General features: G+C 36.9%; 1 protein-coding gene across 11 annotated transcripts in view; it reads right to left on the bottom strand.

Annotated features, from left to right (window-relative positions):
• Positions 1–12,224, bottom strand: part of DMXL1 (Dmx like 1) — a 79,923-nt gene that overhangs the window by 65,157 nt on the left and 2,542 nt on the right. For all 11 annotated transcript variants that reach the window (XR_010468825.1, XM_065045337.1, XM_065045335.1 and 8 more), the window contains exon 2: positions 5,309–5,434. Coding sequence is in view for 10 of the 11 variants with exons in the window: in XM_065045337.1 (XP_064901409.1) it covers positions 5,309–5,434 (126 nt within the window). In the remaining variant the exon portion in view is untranslated. The remainder of the gene's footprint in view (positions 1–5,308; positions 5,435–12,224) is intronic.

Genomic DNA, 12,224 nt, shown 5'->3' on the forward strand with positions numbered 1-12,224 from the left:
AACCTTGCATTAAGACAAAATTACAGTAATTTTATCTCAAGATATCTATATAAAAAGAAGCTTGAAAAACTTGCTAAGAGCCAAAACAAGCCAAATCTATGTTAAAGACCTCAGGCAGACAGCCTGAGAGAGCCATCACAAAGCAGTGTTACCTAAAACTTCACTGAAATACAGATTTACAGAATGAAGGAGTTTGCATAGGTCATGCATAATGGCCATCCTGCATTCTGAAGTGATGCTTGATGTTAAAAGGAACACATCTACAGCTCTGATAGGCTGTAACAGTCAACTTCCTATTTCTGTGAAATTCTGGCAGAGAAAGTATTCACAATTTTCCTTTAAAACATTAAAGAAAAAGTTACTTTATAAAATACATTTTGATTTTAGTATCAGCCACAACAACTTTAAGAAAAAAGTCACTGAACTGTCATACCTAAGCTGTTAATATTATTGTAAGATTCATTAATTACAAATATACTTGACCTGTACAAATGTACAGATCTGCAAAGATTCTAAAAATCCACAGATCTGTAGCTTCAATAGAAACAGACTGTATTTAAAAGAACAGATAAATAAATTTCTATCACACTGAAAACCTAAACATGAGCCTGACCCAAAAATGACAAAAATAATTTTGTCACAGTTGCAAAATGCCTGAAAAAACCTCTTCCTTACATCTCAGATCAAAAATTGCCCTAAGTCTCTTTAACTACCTCACAATTCCATTCCACACCCCAACAGCGAGTTTTTAAAAACTTATATTGAGTAGATTTTCCTTTTTCCTTTTCTCCAAGTGTGGAGAGTTCTTCAATATTTTATTGGTTAGTGTGTTTTTAAGATAAACTAACATTAGCATGCTGTCCTGGTTTTGTTAAAAACAAGACCAGATCTCTTTCAGTGATTTTTCTTTCAGCTAAGTTCTTCTAGGTGGCTGTAATTTTCTGAGTTTTAGCCTGCATATTTTTCCTCAGATGCTGTACTCGGTGCTGATAAGAGACCAACGGAATGCTGAAGAAGCTCATGTTTAGATTTATTACTATGGTAGCCAAGAAAGACTGATAAGTTTTCCCACGGTACGTCTTGAGAGCAGCGTGTTTGAAGAGGTGTGGATGGGACAGGTGACTTAAATTGACCAATTAAGTATTCCATCCCATAATCATCATACCCCCTATATAAGAGGGTGATCATGAGGGTCATGCTCTCTTTGACCATGGCCGGCATTTAGAGAGGACCGTGCCTGTCTGCCTGTGACCTACAGGCCTCAGGCCCCGCATCCCTGAAATCCAGTTTCCGGTTTGCTGTGCAGTCCCGCCCGTGACTTCCGGGGCCTGAGCTGCAGCTGCTGGAGCCGCCAGCTCCGCACACCCAGCTCTGCTGCTGAGTGGCGCCAGCTCCACATCCAGCACTCCAGACTGGTTTTGTGTATTTTGTATATATTCTCTATTTATTAGTAGCATTAGTAAACCCTTTAAAACCTTCCAACTTGAAGTCTAAGTCTCTCTTCCTTCCTCCTTATCTTTCCTATCATCTTTCCAATCTAAAGGAAAGTGGTGGGAGGAACTGAGGGGGTAACAGGGAGTGTCTGCCACAGCTTATTGCTGCCTTGCCTTAAACCATAACACATGCAAAAATGCTAAACAAATAGTGTTCAGAGCAACTACTACCTCCTAAAAGTTTCTGCAGGCTTCCACAATAACACAGCCATGCAATTCTAGTCCCCAGAGAGCAACATGCCACCAAAAAGAATAAAGAAAAGCTGTGCATGGACTGGTTTCCCAAACTACTGCAATAATCACCCAGACATCAACCAAATGTCTATTGTTGACCCAAGCCCTGTTATTTGAAATAAGATGTGCAGAGAAGTCTTATTGAGTTGTAAGAGAGAGGAGTTACAGTAATTTCTAATGATAGACAGCAGTAGTGAGTGCACCCTCAGCAAGTTTGTAGATGACACCAAGATGAGTGATGCAGTTCATTTGCTAAAGGGAAGGGATGCCACCCAGAGGGACCTTGATAAGCTTAGGGAATGAGCCCATGTGAACCTCATGAAGTTCAGCAAGGCTAAGAACAAGGTCCTGCATCTGGGTTAGGGCAACAATCAGTATCAGTAGACATGAGGAATGAATGGATTGAGAGCAGCCCTGCTGAGAAGGACTTGGAGATACTGGTGGACAAAAAAACTGAACACCTTGCAGCCCAGAAAACCAACTGTACCCCGGACTGCATAAAAAGAAGGATGGTCAGCAAGTTAGAGAAGTGATTCCCTTGCTCCAGTGAGGCCCCTGACCTGGAGAACTGGGTTCAGCTCTGATGTCCATAGCACAAGAAACACATGGACCTGTGGGACTGGTTCCAGAGGAGGCCACAAAAATGATCAGAGGGCTGGAACACCTCTCCTGTGAGGGCAGGCTGAGAGAGTTGGGATTGTTCAGCCTGGAGAACAGAAAGCTCCAGGGACACTTAAAGAGGGCTTATAAGAAAGAAGGAGACTTTTTACTAGGGCCTGTAGCAACAGCAAAAGGTGTAACAGTTTTAAACTAAAAGAAAGTAGATTTAGATCAGATGTAATGAAGACATATTGTACAATGAGGATGGTGAGATACTGGAAAAGATTTCCCAGGCATGTTGTGGATGCCTCATCGTTGGAAATACTCAAAGTCAGGCTGGACAGGGCTGAGCAATGCAATCTAGTGACAAATGACCCTGCTCACAATAGGGGGCAGGGCTGGACTAGACTATCTTTAAAGGTCCCTTCCACCCCAAACCATTTTATGACTCCATAATTCTTGCACCATCATACAAGAAAAAAGCATCAGTCCTTGGGGCAACAACTTCATCCACCCTCACCACTTTGTCCAAAGTAGGAATTTAACTGACAGCATCAGGTTCTCATTTTATGAAGTTTTAGTATAATCCAAATAGTTTATTGATACATTTTTCCCTACCAGGCCTGCATATTGCATAGAAGCCCCTAAATTTAGTGTTCACTAACGGAAGTGGAAAGAGGCTTGTAGCTTACATTGTGTCGGAGAAGATCAAGAACAGTACCCACCTACAAATAAATCGTTGACTACCAAATTGCCTACAACCAGAGGCAATACACTGGATTCAGTGGCCTAAGATTAAATTGTCCTATTTGTGAAACTAGACCTTGTAAATCTATGGCAGATTTTTTTAAAAGTTCATATACTTATACATATAAACACATGTAAAAATAAACATATACATATATGCTTTCTTGGGATGATTAAAAATTCTTATCCATGTTTTCCTCTCACGTCATTCTTGGACATAGAGATTTAAGTTTACCTCCAAAACTCTTCCAAAACTTGGAAAAGATGGTGCCATGTTCCCTCCGCCTTTCAAAGCCAAGGGTGAGGTGGGTCATATATGAACTTCTAAACCATTGCTACTTCGAAGTAGCTTCACAAGGCACTGATTTCCCAAGAAACTAGAACTAGATTTAGATTTAGGATGCAAGAATGAGGAAAGATTTCAATTCATTACTTTCATAACTAGAAAATAACTAATTTACAAGCCAATTCTGTCATCCAAAGCGATGATGATGGACATCTTTCAAAGTGAGTTAAGCCAGTTATTACGGAGAAAATGTTTCATAGCAGGTGTCCGTAAAGTAAAATATTAAAAAGCTACGTAATTTGTAATATACAAATTATAACAGGATGCTTTGTAGAAGGGTTCAAAACTGCAACTTAAATAACCTCCATTATTTGCACTCTGCTTGTTCCTGTAGATTTTAAACAGCAGAGAATCTGCAGGTAAACTGAAGAGAAATCTGTATGTCAATACTGATGAAGAAGCTGTAAGAAGAAATTCCATCCCTGCAACAGTGAAATGGAAATGTATTGATCAGTCTGGTCAATAAGTAGATTCCTAGCCATTCACTGCCTGGTATTTCAGCACTCTGCAAACAGATCTAGTGTAATTGCTAATAGCAAACAATATCAACTTGCAGAATCAAAATGACCAGACAGGTCTACTAAAGAAATGAAAACACTCAAAAGCTTAGTAAGCTTGATTGTTTGATATATTCATACATGTTGATTTACAATTTAAGGAGAGTTTTTCATTTAAATGGAAACAGAACTATTATTGTGCAGTCAAGATTACCTTGCAAATTTGCAGAAAAAAATTATAAGATTAACTGTGATATATAATCTGCATGTATACTTCACCATCTGTTAATATGTGGCCAGTGAACTCAAAAACAAGTTAATAGCAGCTAATGAAAAAACATATGCAGTCTTTATGGCTATGAGGTACCAAACACACAGAGGTAAACATTTGCTCATTTTCATTTATGTTCCTTCAGTATCACTGCAAGAGTTGACGACTCAAACATTAAAGAACACAAACATAAGAGTGGCTGGGGATCACCATCATCGTGGACTTCCCTTGTAAACATGAACTGGTTTCCATGCAGAGATCCCATCTCAAGATGAACACCAAAATCTAACTAAAGCTCTCATCAAGTCATAAGGCTAGTAGTGATGTGCAGAAGGCTGAGTTATCTCCTCACTAGGACAGGTTCACAGAAAGCAACAAAAAATTAAAAAAAAAAAAAAAAAAAAAAAAAAAAAAAAAAAAATTCTCTTATATGAACCAACATGTGCCAAGACAAAATTCCTACTGAATTGGTGAATAGTTTAACTGCACTTTGATATTCCAATGGCTGGTTACCTGGTTATTTCTTTTTTACTGTGACAGAACAATTAAGAAAGACCTCTGTAAAAAAAGACTTGAAACCTAATAGTCTCTAAAATACAATTCTCATCCAATTTACCTACATTAGAAACAGAAAAGTTGAGAATTCAAGACAATAAAAAGCCGTCCAGGAGTAATTTTAAGCATTTATGAATTGCTTGAAAGGAGTGGCATTTTTCTTGATTTCCTAAAAGTGGTTTTTGTGGAAGCATTTGTCTGCTGCCAGCCACTAATGTGTCAAAGTACGTCGATGACATGCCCAGTAGTGTGAAGCCATAGTGAATAAATTACCTTTGCTTCCACCTTACTTATCTAGATTTTAGTCAAATTCTTGCTGCCTCCTCTATGCAGCCCTGTGTGTATTAGTATCTTCCTGTGCAGCCCAACTTATCTTCTACAATATCACATCTATGGTTACTATTTCACATTCACTGTGCTTCTTACCTCAAACTAAGACATGAAGCAATTAGCCATTTTACAATTCACTTTTGTGTATTTGCCTTAACTTGCAAGTATCCACACACTTGAAAAGATGCTTAACATGACAGTGCTAGAACATTATTAGGAACAATGCTCTACATACCTTTCCCTGTTGCATTGAACAGTCTACACATCCTACTTGAATATTTCCATGTTTTGCTCCAGGGATTATCTGCAATCTCTCAAAGTCAGTCCCCAGTACCACAATATCACATCCTGATGCATATGCCTAAAAAAGAAATAAGAATTAAGCAAAGCTTTAGCTACTTACAGCATATCAGTGAAGTATGGAACAGTATAGTCCATATATTCTGTCCACGTAGAACACTTAAGACAGAAGTGCATATGTATTTGAAGAGATCAAATAGATGCCTACAATTTCAAAATCAAGCAACAGACGTGGCAAATTACTCTTCCTCCATGCTTAGTCCAACACAACACTTGTGGAACAAGCATATAGTGGTTCAGTAGAGGCAAAAATGACGGAGTTACAAAATATGTAAAAGAAAATACATGAAAAAACAAGTTCATGGAAAGTAGGAAGAAGTAACGTATTTCTTAGACTGTACATAGAGGCATCTAAAAATAAATTTTTAAAAAGGAGGAACAGAACTGAGGAGCTAAATATCATACAAAGAATTTAGTAAGGAACTTGGCAAAGGAGATTTTCAAAAGGGTCCTGCTACTTGCAATCCATGGATTAATTTTACATTGTCTTAAATTCATATTGTCAGTAAGCAACTTGATATATCTAACACATTCACAGATCCAGCTGATTGAGTAGTGCAATGGCCGAGACAAAATCCTTCCTCTTTTCATGCAAGTTTTGCTAAAAACTGAGCACAGATTAAAAATGAGAGAAAGATTAACCCTGGAGAAACTTGTGGAAACAATCATGAGCAGAATCATCCAATAAGCATAAGAATACAGCATTCAAGGCTGAAAGTCCTAGAACAAGGAATGCACACTCATTAAATTTAGAGCCAGAAAGCCAGCAACAAAGTAAAGAGCACAAACAATAGTATTCTGTTAGAGAGCCAGAGAATGACAGAAGGGCCAAACATGCCATTTTAGTTGGTCAAATGACTCAAGAGCAGATGACAGATGGAATACTTCTGTATGATGACATAAATGATTGTGTCTTACAACCAACTCTACTAATTTCTAGCATATTCACTAAAACCACTTTTGACCTAAAAAAAAGCAGAAAAAAATGAACGCTATATTTACAACTGTGAATTCTGATTATCATGTCTTCAGGTATTTCACATTAAAAGAGTATTTTACCAAGACTGACCTGGACTATCATATCATTACACATATTGAAACAAACAAACAAACAACAACAAAAAGATATTTCAGTCCAGAGACAATTTTCCCCACAAAGAGTTCAGTGATATTCCAGAAAACAATCTTGCCCAGAAGACTCTGATCACCATTTTCAGTCAATATTCAGTTATTACTTTCCAACCAGCAGACCAGTAGCCACCCTTTACCTGATATTGAAAATGCTGTCTGTAGTGCTTTTGCAGACTAAATATAACCATATATTTCTTTACGATCATTTATTATTGGTCAGGGTTTGAGCCTCTTCCTGTCCTGTCCCCTCTTCATCTTGAAGAAGAGGCTCAAGCAGTAGAATTTCTCCTGCTGAAAGGAAAGCATTTATGGCAAAATGACGTATTAAACTGCAAGCTCCAAAGTACTTTAATTTAAAGCTCATTCCAAAAGAGGAGATTAAGTACTACTTTCTGTTCAAATGTTAAAGTGATTTTGATATCACAATGACATGAACATTGGATTTATTCCTCACAGAATATTTTTTTCTTTGGTTAAAAACCATCTCACCTGGTGTCTCACTGATTAAGTACATAGTCCACCAGACAAAAGTTATGCAGGAGTACCATACATACAACTTTTCCCAAAGCCATTTTGTTGAATTTTGTAGTGTTTTGTATGGAAGCAATTTTAAGGAAAAAAAGTGTTTCACTTTAAAGAGAACACGGCTTTACTATAAAAGTTTTTAAAAGACAGAAGTGCCAAAGACTGTATGAAGCTCACCTGCTCTTATGTATGCCTCTCTAGGCCTCATCAGCATTTTATAGATTTACTAGATTTCTCCCATCTGGTTCTCTCCATTTCTAGTTTCACATACAAGTCTGAGATCACAACACTACAATATTTCCACCACGGTGAGCAAGAACTAGCATATACAGGAACTCATACCATCAGCAGTGATCCTGAAGACCTCATTTTAATGGGATCAAGAACTTGACCAGTTTTAACATACACAAAAAATCATGAGTACACTTGGCATTTTGCACTGGAAGAACTCTAAAGTAACTTTCAAACAACGCACTGGAGTCTTTAGGAACTGGTATATTCATCAAGGTATCAGGAACAAGGACTTAAAACCGTATCTAAACTCAGGCTATCTCCTGCTAACCTGGGCTTGCACAGTACCTCAAAGAGGTATGCAAACATCCTAGACTTGCCATTTCATGATAATGTCTCCTTTATGAATATAAACTCTCCCATTTTTACTGTTTAAACATAGCTCTTCTTTTGTTTTTAATAATCTTTTTTTGCCCGACTTCATATGCTGTGTGTTTTAAAAAAAAAAAAAGTTTCTCTAATTGGGGATGAATTTTCTGATGAGAAGCTGGGGAACATCTTCTCATCCTGGTGGTACTCAGTTAAAACAATTAATTAAAAGTGCACTTGTAAGAATACAGACCAGAGGGAGACGAGAGGAATGCTCTTTTAAAATCTTATTCTTGGAAGAAAAACATAATAATTCTGTCCTTGCATTCTGGTAATTCTCCACATCACCTGAAAAGAACTGACATTTGGGAAAAAAAGAATCACTTCTGACATCAGGCTATTCAGACGGATTAGATCATCCTTGGTCATGCTGACTTCCTCATCTCCAATAAGCTGCAGAACCCCTGACTAGCTCTTAAGCCTGTATAGCTGATCAGGCCCCAAAGAGGTAGAAGGGAAAAAAAAACATTTGAAAGAGCTTCCAAATATAACTACAGCCAAGAAGAAGGATAATGACTTGGAGGCTATTTTTGACATGCAGTCAATGTTTGCCTGCAGGAGAACCACAATTTCAAAGACGAAAGGCAAGGGATGCAGAGGAGAAGGGAGCTATGTATTTCAAAGAAAAATAGCGTCTGCACAGAAGGTAACTAAGCTGCCCGGCAAAGGAAACTTGCAAGAGTTTCCCTTTTCTACTGATGCCTGCCATGCCAGTCCCATTACACTTCACACTGACCAGACACTTTGGGAGTGTTCCCTTCCCTACTAAGGTGTCCTTCCTCTGGTTCTTTGTTGTCCCCACTGTAAATCATCCATTAGACTGTCTCTGTGCAGAGAAGTCACATCCTCGTACACACTCACTGGAATCCAGACTCTAGTTCTGAATGCAGTTTCTAAGCAGCAGTGTCCTACAGAAAGTTCTCTAAAATAAGCACAAAAATAACTGCTAAATTAAAATTATTTCTGCCAACCGGTCAACTTTATCTTCTGTTTACTGCAAGACTTGTCCACAATAAGTCACGTCATTCATTTTCACTTTGTCAGAAGCTACTGAGATTGCATTTGTATAAGCTATGGAAGCTAAGAAAAAGAGATAATTCAAGTGTTCTACTACATGTAGGGCAAGAAGCAATTTCAGAGTATAAGCATTTCTCATATGTGCACTCTTGTCTACATTACCTGTGCCTCCCCATCCTATACCCACCCTGAAGGGACAAAATTCTGCCATACAGCTCAACTTGGAAAGAATTCCTACATATAACTTTATTTAAAAATAAACAAGTAAATAGGCCTCTTAAAGCAAGGAGAGCCTCTAAGTCTGATTTTGGCAAGCCATAAATGCCTTTCACCTTAAGAATGTCCTAGAATATTTACAAGAAGTTTGTCTTTGTACAATGGGATAAGCAGATAATGTTGATATTACCATGTTCTTGGAATGTTTATTAAACAATGTTTTGTTCTTCTGTTACACAAATAAACAAGATAGAACTAGTTCAAGCTGCATGAACACGGATTTCACTAGCTGTTGACATAGCAAAACAAAGTTGAAATTAGGAAGTGAAAGCTGTTTCAGGCCTGTGAAAATAAAGGTGATTTTGCACGCAGTACTGCCTTTCCTCACAATCTCTACCTCTTATTTTAATTGGATGTCAGCTCTTATCTCTAAAATCATATTTCTTTGGAGAAGATTAACCAGTATTTTGACAATATCAGTGCTTCAAAAGTATTTTAGTTTTAACAGAAAATAGTATAGACAATTACATGAACTATTCTAATTTATTTCTAAAGTGAAAGTTTCACACACACAACTCTTGCAAATTAGATACTATCTCAATAGAAGTAAATGAGCAAGGGTCTTGACCTCTTACGTAGCTCAGCACCTCTAAAGCAAATATTTCCCTTATACTTGACCCTGTTCATGTATTTCTTCTCTGTACTGACATACAAAATTTTTGCTGTAGTTTCTACTACAGTTACATAAGGATTGACACATTATCTTCCACAAACTTTATTTAAACTGCATCTCTTACATGAAGGGCATGAGTACACCTACCATAAATTGCCAGCTACTATCCACAAGTGAATGCAGTAGTATGTGTGTGCATGCATATGTATTTATAGAGTAATATACATAGAAAAACATGCAAATACACATGGGATGAACATACAGACTAGAAAGATAATGCATAACTCTGTGCTGGGCCCAAGCTCATAGAGAACCACCTAGCCAGAGCACACCAAGGGACCACATTTAACAATTCTTATTTGGAAACATTCCCTCCCTGCTATAGCTAAGCTTACCACTCCAACCGCTTACATTACCTTTCACTTCTTTCGTTTTGTAACTTAACAGTTACTGATTCAGAGATAATTCTCAAGCCACATCAAGACCAATTTAATCACTGATGTGTCTCAGGGGTCATACTTCATTTTTTTCCACGGGACATAAGTCCTAAAGGTCAAGATGCAAGAGCTCACAAACTGAGCGACTAAAAATCTTTTATGGGAAGTCTATAATAGTTGAATAATATTTCTATCGCATTTGAAAGTGGAAGTTTACAATAGGTATTTTACAACCTTTGCAACCGTTATGCTTTAAGGAAGGTTCATTTCCCAGTTAAAAAAAAAAAAAAGTATTCCAAGGAAAACCACTGTATATTAGGAATATAAACTTATTACCAAAAAAAATGCAAAAAAAAGTCTTTATTAATTACATCAGGTACCCATTTCTTCTGCTGGATTGGGCACATAAACATAATACATTCTCAGTCTGCAAGGGCTAAATACTGCTCATATGCACCATAAGCAGGTACAGGTGGGAGAGGAATGTTTCCTTCTTTCTTCTCTATTTTTCCCCTTCCTCACTGGTTCCTTTTCCAAGAAAAATCTAGAAAAAAGGTTACTCTTATGCAAAATAAAGATAAAAATTAGGCAAATAAATCTATTAAGCAGGTGATACTGCAATAATGTCTATATTTTTGTCCTCTGCACAGAATGGTCAAAATCAAAATCAGAGCCACCATGAACCACAAGGCACCTCACTGATTTACTCTCTTAAAAAAAAAAAAAAAAAAAACCACACATGTGAAGACATAAATTTGCATTACTTTTCTAGCATGGTCTCTTGCCATCCCCATTACTGTACCAAAACTTACACTAGTCTAAGTATTACAGTTAAATATCTTATTTTTAAAACACTATTTCTTAAATTTAATTGTTCTTCTAAATGAAAGAGATACTCTTTGATCATACTTGGGAAAAAAAATATAAACCAAAATGTTTCTAATCTATCAAAAGTACTTGAACTAACATACTTCTTTAAGTGGCAAATTGATTGGCAATGCACTCAGAACCAAGTTTCACTGAAACCGCAGTTTTCATTGCAGTGTAAAGAGGTTTTATCCTGTTTTGTTTTGTATTTTAGATTAATTTAGTTAAAAAACCCAACTCATTTCCTAGGTTCAGAATAGCTTAACTGGAACATGGGAGGGGAAAAAAAAAGAACAAAAATATTTCCTTCCTAAATTACAGTCAAGAAGCAGGTGTAAATGCAGTAGCATCTTGAGCTACAGTTACAACCAGTCCATTAACTTTCTTGACTATGGATACACGTGGAGTTCTAAATACAAAGAAAATGTAAAGTATTTTCTACACAGATAAGCAACAACTTTATTAAGCCACAAAATCTACTTTTAAAAAAATTTTACAGGTCTGGAAACCTTTATACCACAACCCAATATCTTCGGAAAAATGCAGAGTCAGCTTGACCAACCTATCCAAACTCCACATTTTCCAAGAGCTTTTCAACTTAGCATTTGAAGTTCACAGTTTTATCAATCATACAAAGCAAGTCCTAAGTCCAAGATAGGTTAAATCACACATAGAAAGGAAATCTGCCCAGAAAAATATTCTGGTTGCACTGAAATAAACCATGCAATTCATCATTCTTTCCCAAATTTCCAACCCTAGAAACAATTGTTGTTCTGTGACCTCTATTACCAGTCTTGGGACTTGTGCTTGTAAACTTGCTATTATTCACAGTGTTTCATTTTGACTCTTTTTCTCTTCCTCTGATACTTGGAAAGTAACAAAAGGAAGAAAGTATTACAGAAGCAGATGCACAGCACAATGCCAACTAATCACAAAAGTAGTATCAGTTCTGGTCACCAAATAACTTAAATATAACTTCAGTAATAACTAGTACATGAGTACCCTATGTGATAAACTCCATGAACTTATTAAACAAAGAGTTTTTCACTCAAATATTTCAGATCTGAAAACAACAAAATAAAGCCAAGGATGTTTTTCATTGTGCACAAGTACACCAAAAGTAAAACAAATGGATTTCAGGAGAAGCACACAGAGAATAAACAGTTAAATTTTGACTTCTGATGGCTGAGTTCTCATTCATATATTGTACCATTCATTATTACCACCTGCTCTCAACAGATAAATAACTGAGCCTTTTTCCATAT

This window comes from Columba livia, chromosome Z (genome assembly GCF_036013475.1).
Source record: "Columba livia isolate bColLiv1 breed racing homer chromosome Z, bColLiv1.pat.W.v2, whole genome shotgun sequence".
Lineage (NCBI taxonomy): Eukaryota > Metazoa > Chordata > Aves > Columbiformes > Columbidae > Columba > Columba livia.